Source organism: Strix aluco, chromosome 8 (genome assembly GCF_031877795.1).
Source record: "Strix aluco isolate bStrAlu1 chromosome 8, bStrAlu1.hap1, whole genome shotgun sequence".
In the NCBI taxonomy this organism is placed as follows: Eukaryota; Metazoa; Chordata; class Aves; order Strigiformes; family Strigidae; genus Strix; species Strix aluco.
Genome location: NC_133938.1, coordinates 1,858,181 through 1,877,626, shown reverse-complemented (window position 1 = coordinate 1,877,626; position 19,446 = coordinate 1,858,181). Strand labels below are relative to the sequence as shown.

Here is a 19,446-nt window from a genome sequence, read left to right as displayed (position 1 = left end):
AATTGCTGTACATTTAAATCATCTAATTCATCTCTAAAAAACCCAAAACAAACCCACTGCCTCCTAGAAGCCCCCTCCCCTCTATAAAGGTATTTCTTTATTCCCATTTGACTTCAAGCTTCATCAAGACCACAGTCCTTTAAAGCCCCAGGGCACCATTTCCACTGTTATTTATAATGGGAGTTGCCAGACATACTATCATAGCTGAACACCCGTATTTCTGTCATCTCCAATAGATTTTTCAATGCTACAGGCTTCTCTGTCTTTTTTGTTTCAGACCATAAAAACGAACCTGTCCAAAGCACCAAAGCCTAGTCTGGGAGATCCCTGACGCAAGCTTGTGTTCTGCATCCAGGTCTCCTGCTTTGGCCGTGGAGAGCGAGCCAGGAGCGGGCTGTGCATGCACCTCCTCTAGTGACAGCGTTGGCTTGGGCAACCCTGGCTTTTCCACCTCATTTGGAGGGTGATGGGAGTCCTGACCTAGCTCAGAGTCCATCTGGATGGAAGGGGATATTTGGTGGCCCGGACAGCAGCCCAGACCTCTGCCAGGCTCAAACCTACAGGCTTAGTAGACTGTGGTGGGAAGTGAGCTGCCAGGATTTGGAGGTCCCTAATCAAGCACTACAGCCAGCAGGACAGTCTTGCTTTGGTTTTGAGGAATTTCTATGCTTTCTTAGCTTCCTGTAACCATGCAGGAGCTAGAGATATGTGTGTCTTACATCTTGGAGGGGTGGCTGTTTGGTTTTGCTTAAGGTTTGCTCTTCAATGCTACTCCTGCAGTGTTGGGCTGTGCTAGCAGAAAAGCTGTCCATGCAGCACGGCCTCTTAGAGCAGCACAAACTGGGGATTTTCTTCAAGAAGTCAGTTTACAAACAACTAGGGGAGCGGCTGTGCCAAGAGCCTTTAAAACTGAAAGTGCAGTCGGGATCCCCGCTGCAGAAGCAGGAGTCTGAGCACCCCGCAAGGCTGCTGCCAGCGAACACCAACCAAAGGGCTTCTGGGGAAGTGTCTTGCTCTCAGAGATAAGCAATTATTCCCTCAGCCCCAGGCAAGACGCAAAGCAAGAAAATCTTATGAGGCACTAGAGTACAAGTAGATTTGCTGGGAGAACTAAATAAATGACCTCCACGATTCATATACATATGCAACAGCAGCAACAAATGCAAACCAAGAGAGCACTAGCAGTATGAGTTCCATAAATGCAGAAGTATATATTAAAAAATACTTTATTTAAAAGAAGAAAAGGGAAAGAAAAGGTAGAACTGATTTACTAATTGCCACAGACAGTTTGATCTTTGTCCAAGCCATCCTTTGTCAATTTTCGACTCAGATGAAATGCATTTCCTGCTACGCCCAGCCAAGATATTAAATCCCTGCAAACAGAGGTCTAAAATAGCAGTATGACCTGACGTTATCCAGCTTTCCTCCTGAGCAACAGCCTGAAACTCCCCAAGTCGCACACTACAGATAACAAGATACCTTGAAAGGGCCGATACGGAGATACGTAAAGAATTTCATCTGCATTTGAATAGGGGGGATCAGCTCCTGGGGCTGGGGCCAGCAGCAGGCAGTCCCGGAGCAGATGGACACCTTGCGCCCTTCAAAGGCTTTCCGAGGCTATCAGGGAGTTATAACATGACTTCAAAGAGCATAAATGTTATTTACGAAGGAAAAGACTTCCTGTTCCACCGTTATCCCTTGCAAAGCGCAGAGAGGCAGCACGCCCACTGCCTGGTCAGTGTTCAGGTCACGTTTAAAACCGAGCCTGTTTAGTTCGTATCAAGAAGAGGAGCAGCAAGAGGGACCGTCCTCTTGACGTAAACTGCAAGGCACAGAGTTTCCCTGACGCATCCCTCCCAAGTTAACTGTAGTTTGGAGGCAACACAACCGTAAGAAGAGCAAAAAAACTAGCATCTTGGAGGATTTAGAGCCTCGCTCCCTGCTCCTCAGGCCCCCAGCACGGGCGTTTCTGCCTGGGAACTCTCAATTTCTGGCACATTTGCCCATTCAGCTACAGTTACAGCTCTTAAAAAGAAGAATTGAGCAGACCTAAACTAAATAGACATGACCTTTCATGTCTGCTTTTTCATCGGCTCCCAGTGCTTCTGCCAAGGCTGCAGCACTAAAGGAATGTGTCTATACAGAGGAGTCTATTGGCATTCATGTCCACGGTGCAGCACCGACCTATTCAGCACAGCTTGCCCATCTTCTGGAGAGACCAGTGATGAAAGAAAGTCAGGCACAGAAAAATGGTCTTTGTCCTGGAGCCCACAGACACTCTTCCCTAGCTGGCTGCATCCACATACCTTCAAAATCAGAGCGTCTCTCCTGTCAAAAGATCAGTTCAGCCCTAAGAAGGTAATGAAATCCCAGGAAAGAAAATTAAATCCTGGAAACTCACTGCTCAGGAGCCAAATCAGACATTTAGATAATGAACTGGAATTGTTGATAGCTGCTCAGCCATTTATACACATGACTCATTATCTCTCTGGGCGAGACACACAAGTAAGAGTTTTATTTGCTCCAGTCAAAACAATTCTGTTTTTTCAACCTTAAGCCGAGGCAAGGGAGCAGTGAACCTGCACCTTCTTAAATGCATCCCCCTCATCCCAGCAGACTCATGTGCTAAATAAATACCTCCACTTTTCCAATCAGTTAAATTTGTAAAGTGTACGGCTGGGCACTGAACTTTCTGTACTTAACTGTATGTATGCCTGCTCCTGGACTTTGTCTGCACTACAGAGAGGTTCTCCTGCGCTCTGTCGGCTCATTTGAACTGAAACCAAGATAATCTGCGACTTAGGACGAGGCGTCCTTGGAGTCCTGGTAAGTAGCTCACATAAAATAAGTTATGGAAAAGTTGTCTTTAAAGTAACTTGTTTAAAGGAACAAAAAACGCAGTTTTGAAGCAGGGATGTTGCTGCACAGAGCTCTGTCATCCCATCTCCTCCCGTGCCCTCCATTTCAGCCTGCCCATCTGCCCAGAAGCTTTGCTCTTTGCTACAGCCTCCCACAGCGCTGGCAAACCCCGGGTGAGACGCACATCGCTTCGCCTGACCAAAGCGGTGGAGAGAGAAAGCCACAGGGAAGGTAGGGTAACTTCTTGACCCTGGGTCATTAGAACAGACCAGACCATTCGGTGAAGCACAAGCTAGCTTAACAACAAACCAGCCAGTGCGACAGAGTCAGAGGCTGCAGGTTTGTACCTCTGCCCAGGTTTTGTGGCAATGGGGCAGCAGCACCAAGCCCACCGAGGTGCAGGAAGCCCTGCCCAAGGCTGTGTGTTGTCCAGCGCTCTGCGGGAGCTAAAGAGCTACGGAGCGTTGGGAAAACTGCCCCACGCTTCGGGACTTAACACAAAATTTCCGGCTATCTCCGTGATCTCTGGACAGATTTGAGCAGTGAAGTCTGTTTTCTTCCCTCTTTTTCCTTTTTAAAATACTGTATGTATAAAAGAATTCCAGAATGCAAAGGAAATTAGAAAGACACCACCAACAGTTCCCCACAAGGTATACAGAGGAAGACAATTTGTAATCAAAAGCTTTGGTTTAAAGAAAAACCAAGAGGCATTAAACCCACACAAGAGTCAAGTCAGATTTCCACATACACAGAGTTCCTACCACCTGGCCAGCAGTCAGGAGAGGACACGAAGTGTCCTAGCTCAGCTCTGGCCCCAGAGCAGCAGTTGTGCTGTGACCTTCGTCGCAACACCCTGGTCAAAACTTCCAGTAACAAGCAACAGCCGCACAGATGCCGCAGCTGGTCCTGCTGTGGGAAGGTTTGTCCTCATGCCGAGTCCAGGGCCGTCACCAGCTAACCTAGCTCCACGTGCTGGTCAGCATGACTCAAAGCCTGGATGAGCCCAGTGGCACCCCCAGCGACAGCCAGGATGCCAGGGGGCTGGCTAAACCCCCCCCATGTATTGAAAAGGCTGAGCATATATATGCATAGTACATGAGGGCTCCTGGGAATGCTGGCACGACTGTAAATTAGCTATAGCCTCATTTCTCACAAACATTTATGCTGCCTTGAGTGATAACAGAAAACATTTGTTTGATCCCATTCTCTTCTAATACATGTATGCTATCACTTATAGCAGGATAGCGAAGACAAGGTTGTATTATGACTAATTTTATGGGTCGTGTTTTATTGAGTACTGAAACATCCTAACAGAACGTGTAACACATAATCCAGAAGTGTAACCTTTAAACAAGCTGTTTACCAGGGAACAGAGCAGACACCAGAAATTCTGCAGGGTTTGAAAACAGAACGGTTTGAAGCAGTGACAGTCCCAGTTGTCTGGAGCCAACAGTTCATTACCATAGCACAACAACAAAGAAACTGCTCAATAAAATTCTCTTTCGAGTTGTTTTCTCAACTCCCTAGTTTTGCAAAGATCCCTTAGACTGCCATGCGAGCTTCACCCTGGTAAGGGAATGACTCCCATACACGTAGGTCTCATGATTTGCCAACACACAGTTCTAAGTAAAATCCATCAGAGAGGTGATAAGACTCCTGCTTCTAAATAAAAGAACTGTTGGGAAAGTGCAAGCCCTATTAAAACTCAGACGTTATGCAGTTGACTGTTCAAAAACTAGCTAGAGAACCACCACTGGCCGAAAACCCCAGTTGCAGAAAAATGAAGCTCTGTCATCATTGTCGTATCAGGTACCAATGCACTGCATTTGTGTATTTTGGACTTGCACAAGTATTCTGTTAAAATAGAGCACTTAGTCATTGTTTTGAAATATGACCTAACTGACTGCTAAAGGAGAGGCTGGTTTAGCTTTGTAGCCGTGTTCCAGTTGTGTACATATTTTGGTTTGTCTAGACCTGAATAAACTAAAATAACTAGATTCTTGGTGTCTGTTTGGTGCGCTGGATCAAACCAGACCAGGATCGCTATTTCAGTGACACCTCAGCTCCCATCCCACCTTGTGTCACACCTCTCTGAAGAGCAGCAGTCCCATGTCATTCGGCACTTCGAGTACTCCCAGCACCGCTTCGCTCCCCACCCGCCGTCTCCAGCCACGGACCCATTTCTTACCAGATCTCTCTTAGAAAACACCACAGGTGAGGGACTAACTAAAGGGGCCAGGACCCCGAGCAGCAGGGCCCAACGGTGGTCCAACGGATCGGCCACAAGCCACGGGCTCAGGGCTTCCAGGGACACAAGGACGCCAACAGCACGCTCCAGGGCTAATTCCCGGGAAGAGTTTGATGCAGCCCCCCAGGCTGAGATGCCCTGCTTGTGTGTCACTGCGCCAGATGTTGGGCCCCACACCTAGTTTACACCTAAGATCTTTGAGCTGGTTCCCAGGCACTCAGGCTTAAGAAGGGCTGGCTGGGAGCTGTTGGAGCCCATCAGCACAGCTGCCGCACAGCCTCTAATCCAAGCAGGGGAAGAGCCTCTTAACTCCTTGAATGCATCAGAAGTGGTAAATACCGTGGAGGAAAAACCAGTCTGGGTGATTGATTAGTGCAGTTTTATCTGCTCAAAGATCAGAAGTGGGGTTTCCAGCAATTAAAGAAAGTTTACCTGCAATAACCCCCCTAGGACTCACCCGCAGATGCACTGACTCCAGCCCTACAAAGTTACCCTCAGTTTGTGCCCCGAATCGCTGTCTCCGTGGGTGGAAGAGCTGCCCACTGGCCTTCCAGTCCCAGCATCAGCATCCCCACGCAGGACAGGGCCCCCGCACTGTGGGAGCCCGGCGGCAGCAGCCGGTGAGGCAGGGAATAGGCAAGATGGAAGGCTGAACTAACAGCATCTAAGTTCTTTCATCTCCGAATCCCTACAAATCTGAACAAAAACATTTCTGTGTATTCCCTATAAAGCTGAACAGAAATGTGTCTGTTTATCACATCATGATGAGGACAGAAAAGGGGCTTTCTGATCAACACCTTCCTTTTGTACAAGCAACTTTTTTTAAACTGAGAAGCTACTAGAAAAACACTTTTAAGATGAACACCGAGTCTAGCTTCTCTGCTCAACGCAGGCCAAGACATTTTATCTAATGAATCAGCGTCGGGTTCAGCAACCTACACTTGAACCAGCTCTTTTTAAACAAGAAAAAAAAGGAATGAAGGAAAAAAAAGCCAATCCTAGTAATATTCAGACCCACAAGACTAGAAAAACTGGGTTTTAATCCAATGTTTGCCACAGACTCCTTTGTGATTAAGCAAAAACGAGGAACTGAAATGAGAATGAGGGAAACAAAAGTTTCTGAAAATTATGTTTAGTAGAATTCCTACGGCTCTTAAGAACTGGTAACTAGAGAGGCTACAAATGCAGAGCACTAATCTGCCTCAGAAAGACCAACTCTGCTTTCTGAGGAACGGCAGGTATTTCTTCAACACCCTCAAATAGAGATCACCCCGAGAGCACTCCAATTTTAAGAAAACGTGCAACATTTTTTTCCCAAAGCCCTTTCAGAGCGATGTGACTTCAGATACCCGCAGTCATTACTGAAAATCCCAAGGGCCCCGACTACGAGCCTGGACCTGGGGAAGGGGAATAAACCCCCAGGCAGGGCAGGGGAGAGGGGTCCTGGGGCTGAAGGGCTCGGCAGGGCAGCGCAGTCCTTCCCCAACATCCCCACGCTGGAAATGGCCAAAGCAACCACGAAGAGGCGACCATCACTACAAGGAGCCGGCGCATAACTCGGTTGCTTTCTAGTAAAAAATAAAAAAAAAAAAAAAAAAAAATTCACGGGACTGCCCCAAACCCCTGCTCTCCTCCATTTTTCTCCTTCCAGCTCCTTCCCCAGGCAAAAAATCAAAACCCCCGGAGGCAGAGGGGTGGCAAACCCCGGCCGCAAGTTTGTTGCCGAGGGTTACATCTGTGCCAGCACTTCCCCGAGGATTTTGCAACGCTCCCTGCCAGCTAATAAAGAAATAAACACAATCTGGACTCAAAAAGTTTTAGGCGAGGAGGTTTGCGTGCCAAAAGTCGGGCTGCCCCGCCGGCGTGGGGAAGGCTGGATGCCACCCGAGAAGCTGCAAACGCGGGTGGGGGGACGTGCCCGATCCCCGTGGCCGGGGCAGGGGGCCAGGAGCAAGGCGAGAGGGTTTGGGAGGCGGGGGGGTTAAGGCCCCCCCCCCCCGCCCCAGCAGCCACGCGGGTTTTCCGTGAGCCGAAACAACCCCAAGCCGACCCCGCGCGGTTTCAGGAGCCTCCTGGAAGAGGATTGCGGGGAGGTGGCGGGTTCCCCAGGGGGTGGGGGGGGGTCCCCCAGGAGAAACAAGCCCGGACAAAAGCAGTAGGGCGGCGGGAAGGGGGGGTCGGCACCCCCCAAACGCGCCCCACCGCCCCCCGGAGCCGGTAAACATAGTCCTGTCCTCGCCCGGAGTAGCGCCCATTAATTTTCCTTTTTTTTTTTTTTTAAATTTTTTTTTTTTTTTTGTTATCATGATGGCAAGCAGCGAGGTTTCCTCCTGCGGTCGGCTGGGAGGCCGAGAAACGGGGAGGGGCAGAGGTACGAAAAGAGTGGAGGAAGAATTGTTTTTTAAAAAAAAATAAAATATTTAAAACCCAACTTTGCAAGGCAAGGCTGCCCTGCGCGATCAGTCGCCATACTGAAGATTTCCCCCCTTCCTCTTTCTTTAAGTACAGACTGAAACCAGGCCAAAAAAACTTTTCTCTGCCCCCTTTTTTTTTTTTTTTCTTGCAGGCACTAGAGTGAAATGTGCACAAAGAGGCCCAGGGAGCCGTGTTTTCTTAACTACAATAGCAGGGCTAATTAGATCATAGGGGCGAGTCAGCGATACTGTAACAAGTAGCTAAACAACGCGAGCGAGGAGAGGAGGAAGGAGAAAGTTTTGCACCTTCAGCACTCACCGATCAGACCTCCCACCAGAAAGGCGATGACTTGGAAAACCAGCAAGATCCCCCCGACGATGCACAGCTTTTTGGTGCTCATGTTCTCGATGATGGCCCCAGCCATTTTCGCCCGGTTCTAAGCCCCCCGGGCTCCCCCCAACCTGGGGGGGGGGATGTGGAGGAGCGGGGGGGCTGGCGAGTCTCCGCACTGATTGCCCGGGCCCGCCGGGAACCGGCTCCCCCTCCGCCGCCTCCAGCCGTGATTGTGGCCGCTGCTCGGTTGCATGTGGCTGCTTTAAAGGAGCTGGGAGCCGGTCACATGACGCCGCCTCCACCGCCCCTCCCCGGTCCTACGGGCCCGGCCCCCCCCCCCCCATATCCCATCCCCACCCCACCCCCGGGGTTTTCCGGGAGCACCCCCAGACCCGGAGGATGGGGGAGGGGGGGGGGCGGCCTCACGCCGAATTTACGCGGGACGCTGGTTTCCCCCCTCAGCCGAAACGCGCCGTTACATTTCCACCCCCCCCCTCCCCGCCCCGTTTTTTCACCTCTGAGACAAGGCTTTGTCCTTCCCTAACTGCCGTCAGAGTTTTCTTACCCTCCGCGGGCAGGACGCGGGAACAACCCCCAAATCCACGGGTGAAATGCGAAGAGGAAATTTATTCCCATTCCCTCGCCGCCCAGGGAATCCCCAAAGCAGGGGGACACTGGCACCGCCGCGCTCGCGCCTTGCTCGCCAGAAAAAGGTGAAGAAAGCAAAGATCTTGAACCTGCTGCTTTCCCCTGTGATTTTCACAGGTGCGCTTTTCCACGGTGCTCTGACCTTTCCCACAGCAGGGCAGGAATCTCCGAGATCCTCAATAAGGTGCCTCGGAGTCTCTCCCAGGCCTGTGTTACCTAAACACAGACCTTATACCAAATCAAGCAACACAGGACTAAGCAATAATTACTGTGAGATCTGTGTTTTTCGGCACCCCAGCCGCAAGTCACTTGGGCGTGTTTACAACCCTCCTCGCCAACCCTCCGTTGGGTTCCCACCGTCCGTCGCCACATGCCAGCCGAGGGCCAGGAGCGCGGCCGCTCACCCCGCTTCCCTCCCGCTCCTGTTTGTGGCTGAGAATGGTTCGTGACCCCCCGCCATCATCTCTGTTTTTTTGGCATCGGTGCCTTCCAGCACTTTATGGGACACCACAAGGATCCGTGCCGTGCTGCCCCGTTAGACATGCAATGAAGGACACAGAATGCCGTCAGGTACAGCCAAAACTAAGCAGGGAGCTGCTGGAAGCACTCCCTGAGGACAAATAAGCCATGAAAGGAAAGAACTGGTGACAAAAAATACAGACAGGAACTATCAAAATGAAAGGCGGGTCAAATATTTAGAGGCGCAAACCAATATTCTGAAGGAAATAGTAACAAGAAAAAAAAAGTTTAGAAGAAACAAACGCAAAACCCGCACCGCAGAAGTCACAGTAAGATGGCAGAAGCGTTGGCAGTGCCGTGTGGCAGCCCCGTTGCTGAACCTACCAGGCTCCCAGTACTGTGTTTGGTTTGTTCGGGACACAGAGGGCATCTGCGTGCTGATCGGCCTTGCCTAGCAGGGGGGACCGTCGTGCGTTACAAGGATATAGGTAAGCAGCGTCAAAAATGAATCTAGAAATTCAAGGAAGAGCAGAGAAGCTGAGGGCGCAGGGTCTGGCTTGTAAGGCAAGACTACACCAGACCTTGACCTTGACCATACAACGTCCAGCCAATGCAAGGAGGTGAGCGCAGGAGCTGCAGGGACGTGGTGTTTTGCTGATGGATATTTAGGAGGAGGTCCCTCTCGGAAAGGGGGAGGGTATATGCCCCTGCACAAGATCAGGCCTCAGTCACCGCCACTAACTCGCTGCCTCTGCGCCCTTTCCCTGGCCAGAACAAGGAGCGTGGCTGGCAACCCCAGCAAAGTGGGCAAATTCCTCTCTGCAGCCCAGAACCCAGCTTCAGCGCATCCAAAGAAGCATCGGAGCCCCAGGGTGCTGGAGACATGCACAGACGTAATGCTGGAGGCCAACCAATGACACACTGAGGTATTTTGGGTGATGTAATAAGATGTGATACTATGATCAAGATCCTGGACGCAACAGAATCCATCCGAAAAGGGCTGCAGCAGTGATCCCCAAATGCTTTTGCTGGTTTTCTAGCACTGAGTCTTTGGCTTCCAAAGCTGGTCTTGAAAAACTAAATGAGACCAAGCTCATGTGCTACTTTTGTGTTTTACTTCTGTGATCTTTTCCTGATTTGCAGAGCTAACGAGTTCTCTTCCTCCGACCATCAGGCTAATAATGTAAGTTGGAATATAGGCATCAGGGATAACTTTAGATATTTTTGACTGCGGGACAGTTTAATCTTTTAGAATATTTCAAGTTTAACTTTTCTTTTAGTTTAGTTTTAGCTTTCCTTTTACATTACAGTTATGACTTCATTGTTAAAAATAGCTCTTAATGGACAAGTCCTTTGTACCCATTATGAACCCGCGAGGATCATTCACACAGACCTGCTTCCAAAATCAAAGCCTGTTAGTGGGTTTTTGCCAAGACAATTAAAGACTTAAAATACCAAATACTTCATACTGAAATTAAAAAAAACCCCAACCAACACATAGAACAATTGCTATTAAAAAGGCTTATTTTGAAACATCTAATACTAATTTTTAGGATGTCTGTCTAACACTTAATGTTGATTCTGAGCAATGACTTTTGTTTTTGTCTCCGTTGGAAATGGCACAAGCTTTTGAATTACGTTGGTTCCCTTACAGACTGTAATCGCCGCTGACAAGGAGGGAGTCTTACAAGTCTAGGCTCTTTGAGGTCCCACAGTTATCCAAATGCAGGGACCTGTATGACCAAACATCTTTGGAGCCACGAGTGCCACTAAATCAAATCTGTCTTAATGACTCCACAGAAGTTACATGGTGTGATCTGCCGTTAAATGTCCCATTTGCTCCAATCAATTTATTTCTGGGACAAAAATGTAAGCAGTAGAGCTAAGATCCTGCCATAATAAAAAAATCCAAAGTGAAAAAGAGTAAAAATAACAAAAACGCAGGAAACAATACTTCACATTTATAAGGCACTTTCCATTTCTACTACATTCCTACATCTTTAATACTGCAAAGTTGAGAGATATTAATCACATGTGACTTTTGACATGCGTCCAAAGGGCGTATAGAGCACATACCATAGTGAGTTGGGACCTCTCTTTTGCCAAAAAGTGACCACACACAAAATCACACAAGAGAGAAACCGGCACAAAGCACATTAGAAAGTACATCTCCAGCCATCGCTCTTCCTTTTCAGCTGTTTACAAATCAGAATTTCTATCTCTGTCAGGTCTCCAGAATCAATCATCTGGGAACTCATCTACTTGCCGCTTATTACATTATTTTTCCTGACTGCTTTAGGCTGTTTTGAAAGCCTCAGCTATTAAAATAGCTATCCTACAGTCAGCCCCAGGCAGGAGGAGGAGTCTTTCCACAGCAAACTCCTTGCAGGGTTGGGCCTAGAGCCCAGATTTTCAAAGGGGTTTAGTTGCCTAAAGATGTAGGTAAGGACTCCGCGGGATTTCCACAAGCTCCTCAGTTTTGGTGCTACATGTCTGAGCTACAAGTTACTGCAAAAGTTTTGAGAAAACTTTCTTTGGATGCACAGAGATCAAACCCTGAAAGTTTCAGTGTTTTTTCTCCTCTGTTGTCTCATGTCAATTGGACAGTTAATAGAAATAATTTGAAAAAATGCTAGAATTTAGAGGTATTTTCCAAACACAACTGTAAGAGAAGGACGTATGCTACGAATACAACATAAAGGCTTGACAGAGGAATATCTATGATCTAGATTAGGAAGTCAAATGACATGATCATAATAATAATTTCTAGCTTTAGAAAGCTAAAAAAAACCCCAAAACCCAAACTATCCCAAAATCAAACTCCCCCTCCCAGTTATTTGGACTTATGTTGCTGCATAGAAGTCCAGCATTGAGCTGCTTAATTTTTGCTTCATAGAGCAAAAATTAATTTCCTTTTTTTTTTTTTTAAATATGAGCAGCACTGTTGTTTATACCAGCACAATAGCAGACTCTGACCCCATGTGTAAAATACAAAGTAGAGTAGTGGACAAAAAGCTGATTAAAGCATGGTCATCTACCACCAGATAGAATCTCTTGAACTCTTGCTCATACTTGCCTAATTTATTTACAATATAGCATGCGACATAACAACAGACCTGTGGGGATTAAGCTTTGGCTTTGCTCTCCAGTTTGTAGGCTACATTTTTCAGTGTGGGTATTGGCATTGCTTGATGCCATGACTGCAGTTTCTTGTTTTGTTTGGAATACACCTAACCCAGTACAAAGTTACCCCTAGTAATAAATAATGTGTAGCTGCTACAGGGGAAAGATGATTAAAAGCGTTCAGAAGCACTGCTTACATCTCAGTGCTCCTGACTGCTTTCATAGGTAACTTTCTGGTTTTGTTCTCTTACAAATACCGATAACATGGAAAATTTTCTCACAGAACAGGAAAAGGGCGTTTTATGTTATTTCTAGTGCACAGATGGTGGGGAACATTTATCTTTGTAAGAAAAGCCTTTTCTACGGTTCGTAAAGATACTCAAATGTAAAACTTAGTGCGGCACACATCAAAAAAAAGCGTGTGGGGGTTGAGATTGGTGAGCAGACAGAGCCTCTCAACCTGCAACTGCCCACTGCGCTTAGGATTAGGAAGAAAATTGACAAGTATGCAATGTTTCATCTTAAGCAAGCCCCACTCTATAATGTAAATATTTTGAGTGATTTCCAAGCCCCGTTGTAGTTCAAGGCTAAACATTCATTCAATTATCAGGAACCAGCAAAGTTGAATTTTGCCACTGTTTCTACATCTGGGAACTCAGAGCTAGGCTTAATTTTTTTTTTCCCTGCATGACACCTTTTACTTAAGTGGCACCCAGCCTGCTAGATCCCAGATCCCATGCTGTTCTTTAGGCTTTACATGGGCAACCCGAAGCTCCGCCTCTGCCAGGAGTCATGGACTCCTCGCATCATTTCTTTGATGACAATATGGCAAGAAAGAAAGGAACACAAACTTAGCAAGGGAATTACCTGGCCACCCAGATTCTAATCTTAAAACACGCAATGACCACAAGTAGCCGAGAACAGAAGACCTACGGAGTGCACCCCCAAACGGCTGCTCCCAGCCTCTCGGTACCTACTGGGCTCCTCAGCAGCACTGGGTGGGTGGCAATGTCCATCTTAGCTCCTTCAGAGTAACCAGCTCCACTCAGCTGTCCCTCTGTCCTGTGCTTCCTCATCAAGTCCTGCCTGTCTCGGTAAGGAACCAGGCAAGAAAAGCCATTAATTCATTGGGTGTGGACCAGCATTTGCAAAACGTTGAGACAGCAGTCCCAGATAATGCTCCTGATGGTTTGTCTCTGATATGCTTTCAATCAGATGACAAAGCCTTCCTCACGTCAGGATGAAGCTTCAATAGGGGCATCAAGGCTTCCGTTAAGTATGTGAGACAAACCCAAGCTGATAATTTGACAGAGAGCACATTTTAGGTTGTCAGACTGAAAGTGTAGACTTGTGATATCCTGAAGGAGGGGCCAATAACAGTGCATTAAAATAATTAATTAAAGACTGTTTAAACTTTTAAATTTTATTTATAGTCTTTACAATTACCATGTGGTTAAAAGGCTCAAGCCCTCCAAAGGAAATCCGTGAAAAGCCTTTTATTCGAGTCTGCCAAGCTGTCTCTTTCAACCGTTAATCCAATCATCAAGAGGCAGAGTTTCTGCAGTGGGATATCTGAACAGATTCATCATCAGTCTACCACTAAATTTCCAAGTTCTATCCAAACCTCTTCCATAGCATAATAATCACCTGGCAGTAAGTACAGCTCTACTTGACTCCTTCTATTTGATTGATTAAGCAATCATCTGGAGGCCCAAAAGACTCCTCTCATCAAAACCAGTCCTAACACCCACCACCTCTACAAAATCCATTTAAAAAAAGCCACAGCTCAAAAGCCACATAACTCAGGTCACTCAGAAGGTTTTGCTAATCCACAGTTGAGGGCTGACAATATGCTGTGCTGGCCTGGTCTAAATTTGTTGTACCAATGCCAGTGGCATCCCTGATATTTTTGACAAGTTTGTGTGATCAGTGTGTGGTGGGCCACACATTGTCCACCAACGCTGTGCTCAGCCTCTCACAACCTTCCCATGGACCATTTTGCCAATTCTTCTTGTCTCTTCTCAGTCCTCATGAAAACGCAAGCTCGGAGCTCTGCTCTTTTATTTTCTCTTAGGACTCTCTCCATAGCTGGGCCTTTCCTCAGCCACCGTCCCTCAGACTGAATCTCCCACCTTGCATCAAACTTCTGCGATGGCTTTCACCAGGGTGACTCCACCTCTCACAGGGCTTCTTGCCTTGTGTTGAACCTCCACATCAAACCTTATCCAAAACTTGCCACTTCTGGCACCTACTGTAATATCACAGCTTTCCTTTACAAAGACCATTCCAGTCTGGCACTTCTCTACCTATGTGTCTGTGTTTTCATCCCCCCCAGTGACGGACATCACCGATACCAGCTCAGACACGGCATACTTGGGTTAAGGGCCTCCAAGGAATCGTGTATCCACGCAGGCACCACATGCAGGAGCAGGGAAACGTCAGAACGGCTTCAAACGTCCATGCAGGCTGGGAGACTGCCTTTCCCCAGGCTTGTAACCTCCTCAAAAGCAAGCAAAGAAAGTTGTTTTACTAATAGATATGGATACTTTAATATTAAAAACGATGTCCGGTATGCTATCGTAGGACAATAAGATTAACAAAAGTAAATTCCTTCTACTAGCTGAATTGTACAATTGTTTATAGTAAAATCTTCATGGTTCAATCGCTCCTATCAGTGTTCAGAATACAAAGAATGAATTCCGGAGGTTTTTTTGAAAGCCTCTTACCATTTCTCTGTTGAGCCTTTATATTCCCATGAATCCAATCCATTCTAAGTTTAGCGCTGAAGACCAAATTAGCAGATGCAACTAAATTTAAACCAAAGCCCCATAAGAAGTGAATAAATGCACATGGGCTGAGTGTTTGTAAGGGTGGTACCTGCTTCAGAATTGCAACACCAAGCTTTAATTCAATTTTAGTGAAAGCTGATTTAGTTAATTAAGATGGCGGAGGCACGAGAGACTTAATCAAGGTCCAGTGGTAACAGTCTTGTAACATCAGATGGAAAAAGTTGACAAATATAAACTAGCTTTATAATTTTATTCTTCTGTTATGTTAAATAACACACAGTTCTTAGGTTGGCTATACTGGTTATTGTAAAAATCTTCAATGTTTGCACTGTGTGTACACGCAGAATTATCAGTTAATGCAATCTGAAAACTCAGAAGTCTTGAGAAATTAGAAATTTAAAGTTAAACTAAGGCAATATATGCATCCAGCTAGCGTCCTTGGGAGACATTCTCAAAATACCACCTAAAACCAACCATAAAGCATGTATTAGTCTCAAGGATCTCCTAGAAAGAGACATCTGTTTTGGAACAATCACAAAGGGCTATCGCCAAAACTATCCCGTAATAGTTATGAGCTGTAATTTGACATTTCAGATACGCATTCCTCCTGCCAAATAATATCATATTTTTGCTCTTGGCAGAGAAAATAAAGAGAAGCATATATCCAAGATGAGTAATTTAGTACAATGTAATCAAGGCAAGCTGCCCCACAGACTAGGGACCGAATTAGAGTTAGCAAGATAGGTTTTATTGTCCTCTTAAATAAAAGTGTGTGTATTATACAGGGAAAAATTTTAGAAAGAAAAATGGTTTTCTTGTTTATCTTATTTTCCATCTGAGCCCAAGTGCAGGCTTTTATTCCAAGAGCAGATGATTAGAGGTGGGCTGGCTAACGCAATTATTGCTGTGAGCTGCGTTCCTTGGAGGTTTCCATCCCTGTAGATGCACATCCCAGTCAAGGAACCTTCTGCTCCTCAGCTGTCCCAGTTCACAGCCCAGCATATTTATGTTAATTGTCACTGATTTCAAATTACATCACTATATGGGGCTGTAAATGGAGCTGGCCAAGAAGCACAGGCAGATCCCAGACCTGTGGGGAGGTGATCCATGGCAGAAGAGGGCAGCTGGCAGTAATATTTGCCTCAGTTGTCACAGATTAATCCACCCGTAATTAGGAGTTACAGCTCTGTGTCCCTGGGCAGGGAAGTGCCTTGTAGCTGGAGCAGTAAATTGCTTTCCCTGTGCCACTGACTATTCCAGCATCATTTAACTGAGCTAAATAACAAAATCATTTAATGTGGTCAAAGGACTTTGTATTACTGAATCATCCCATCCTCATTTTACTCAGAGTTTAAACCAGTTAATGAAAGAGATGGCTAACTTAAGGGAAAAATAATCTGTTGTCTCCAATCTTAATGATTCACGTTCATATACAGCAGTTTGGGTTATTAGTCAGCCCTCTGCCTTTCTGCTCCCAAATGCAACTTGGACAAAATGACTGCATCTCAGCTGCCTCAGTTAACAGCTCCGTGTTTTTGTGCAAACCCACCTAAATCAGCTGTAAGGCAAGTTCATGTTACATGATAATAGAGAGATTAGCTGGAGCTGGTCTCTCAGCATTCTTTGAGTTCTCTGCTCTAACTGCAAGAAGGAATGACCCAGATACTTTTTAATATTGGCTTCTCTCACATTCTGGGTTTTTAAATTAGAATAATTTCCTTAGTTTGCTATCAGGCATTCCTTTAAAGTAAAAGCAATCAGTACAAGCACATATCTTGAACTCTGACATGGATTTTATGTGTTATTTAAGTGCTCAGTCAGTTTTCTGAGAACATATACCTTGTAGGCAGCAAATGTTAAATGGAATATTATTTTTAAAATGTCTTATGGTATATTAAAAATGCATCGATATAAGCAAAAGAAGATTACTAATGAAATTATATATTTAAATATTCAAATGTAACTTGTGCTGCAATTAAGCTAACATTTCCCGAGTGCTATAATATATGCTGATGCAAATCACTGTACTTATTTTACGATAGAATCACAGACATTTCAGCTGTAAAAGACTGATTTGGTTAGCCTATGCATTGCTGTCACTGCAAACTTTTATTCAGGTGTATTTACCACCTGGTAAATACAAGCAATGAAAACAATGAGCTGAAAGGGTGAGAAGAGTAAACTCTACTCCTTAATTCCAGTGTTGCTCATGACTTAAGAGAATGAATGAATTTTTAGAGAGATCTCTACTCTCACAACAGCCAAAAATGATGTCCATCTCATGTCAAGGACTGATGACAAGAATGGAAAAACAGGGAGAAAGTCGGAAGAACATACAGTCCTTCTCACACACACAAAAAAAAAGATAGTATATTTTCAGGACATCTGATTCTGTAACAGTAATAAACCCTGTCTAAAAGAATAATGCAAACCATGTAGAATGTGTCACAGTGAGCCACGTTTCCTCTTAAGGCAAAACAGAAACCTGAAATCATTGTCCTGGAATGCACCGAAACCTCTTAGCACGAGTGCCTGAAATATTCATGAACATTAAGAAAATAGCAAACTTTTTGGAGAGTGTGCTATTTAGATGTAACTTGCTATGTACATGCCATCTTCTAAGCTCTAAAAATATAAAAGGACGGCTTTTTGCAGAAAGTAAATGAAGTAACGGGGACGCGGGAGTTTTATCTCCTGGCTGCCACAGACCACGCAATGTTGATTAATTCAGCTCCTCAATTACTCATCTTAACTGGGAAAATTTCTTATGTGATGGGGTGTTTGCTAGTGTAGATCAGTGAGGAGTTCATAATTTTAAGATGAGAAGATACACTAAGTGTGTAAATTATTAATAAATAGTAGAGGAAACACTGAACGTAATATACCAGCCAAATATACATTTAACATTAACTTTCCAAACTTCTGCCTTTTTATTACTTTTGGAAAGTTCAGAGGCAGGCACCTTTTAAACCTCAAATTCTTATGTTAACCACTGCAGAAAAGGAGGAAGGAAGGCAAAAGAAAGGAAAAAGAGAAATCAGGAGACATAAACTTCAGTTGCAGGTATGTGAACACGCAGTGGCGCAGCCGTCGCTGTCACCACTTCCCGTCACTTCTCTGTCTGAGTTTGTTTCTCGTAGTGTGGGGCTACGTGCCTCTGGTTAGGCAAGTCAGGAGCTCACCCAGTGTGAATTAGTCATATTGAAGAAGGTTTAGGAGCATGGAAACAGCAACTTCACATTAAGTGCTGGAAATAAGTGCTAAAGAGACCACTGTTGAAATGTTTATGTATTTTGCAAAGACATAAATATTTGGAGAACAGCGAAAGACACTGCTTGGCATAGGCAGGCAGAAGGCATTTTACCTGATGACTTGGCCCCGGTTCCAAAGACATTTCTGTTGGTGGCAGCATCAGCTCAGGCAGCCTCTCCTCTCCCCAGCCCTGGGCGTATGGATTAGCCCTGCTCCATGCTGGTAAAGCCGTCCGTGGTTCTGCACAGCGGAACCAAGCAAAAAGGCATGCTGCAGAGAAAGAAAGAAGGAAAGAAAGAAGGAAAGAAAGAAGGAAAGAAAGAAGGAAAGAAAGAAGGAAAGAAGGAAAGAAGGAAAGAAGGAAAGGAAGGAAAGAAGGGAAGGAAGGAAAGAAGGGAAGGAAGGAAGGAAGGAAGGAAGGAAGGAAGGAAGGAAGGAAGGAAGGAAGGAAGGAAGGAAGGAAGGAAGGAAGGAAGGAAGGAAGGAAGAAAAAGAGGTGGTGAGCAAACTGCTTCCAGGTGTAGCCTTAGACTGTCTCACATTCAATGGCTGGGCTACTTAAAGTCTAACTCAGGCACTTTGTCCTGTCTCTGCACTGAGACAGGAGGAACTGATCTGGCTGGGAGATGATTTTTTTGTTAGAATGGGAATGTAGATTTTTGTTTTCCCAGCTGGATTGATTTCCCATCCGGTTCATCAAGAGGCTGGGCAAATTCTTGTACAAGTGTTTTTGCGGGGTGAACTGGATGAGGCATTCATCCACGTTAAAAATAAACAGGTGGGTGGTGGGAGTTCGTTATTTCAGTGCTTCTATCCTATTTCACAGCATGGCTACACAAACAGTTTTACTGACACCACATCATGGCACAAGAAAAAGCAGGAGGGCTGCATAATCCGTCACTGCTATCAGAGGGAACGTCCCTCCAACGCAGCCGCCCTGCGATGCAGCTGCACACAATGGCCGCAGTCACCAAACTGTCCCACCCGTCACAGCCCGGCTCTCTCTTGCCCCACTCACTATGTGCAGCTGGTTTTGTAAATGGAAAGTTACTGTGAAGTCCTCCGGTCCTGCTTCTTAAAAGATGTCTTTTGACTCCGGCACTCACTCCATCATAAAGCCCCTCTGTGGCCATAGTCCTGCCTTCAAAGTCGCTCTCCTGCCTGCTGCTGCTGGGAGGATGAAGATGAAATGAGACTTTGCTATATTTATATTTATATTTATATTTATATTTATATTTATATTTATATTTATATTTATATTTATATTTATATTTATATTTATATTTATATTTATATTTATATTTATAAAGCACCTATCAC

The 19,446-nt window shown here is 45.6% G+C and overlaps 1 protein-coding gene across 2 annotated transcripts in view; it reads right to left on the bottom strand.

Annotated features, from left to right (window-relative positions):
- The window catches only part of WLS (Wnt ligand secretion mediator), a 48,275-nt gene extending 29,960 nt beyond the window's left edge, over positions 1–18,315 (bottom strand). Inside the window, exons 1-2 of one of the 2 annotated variants that reach the window (XM_074831765.1) lie at positions 18,239–18,315; positions 14,459–14,585 (exon numbers count right to left, since the gene is read on the bottom strand). Coding sequence is in view for 1 of the 2 variants with exons in the window: in XM_074831764.1 (XP_074687865.1) it covers positions 7,841–7,946 (106 nt within the window). In the remaining variant the exon portion in view is untranslated. Of the gene's footprint in view, positions 1–7,840; positions 8,084–14,458; positions 14,586–18,238 lie in introns of those variants that run through there. The other variant, XM_074831764.1, reaches the window with a different exon arrangement.
- Between the last annotated feature and the right edge of the window lie 1,131 nt (positions 18,316–19,446).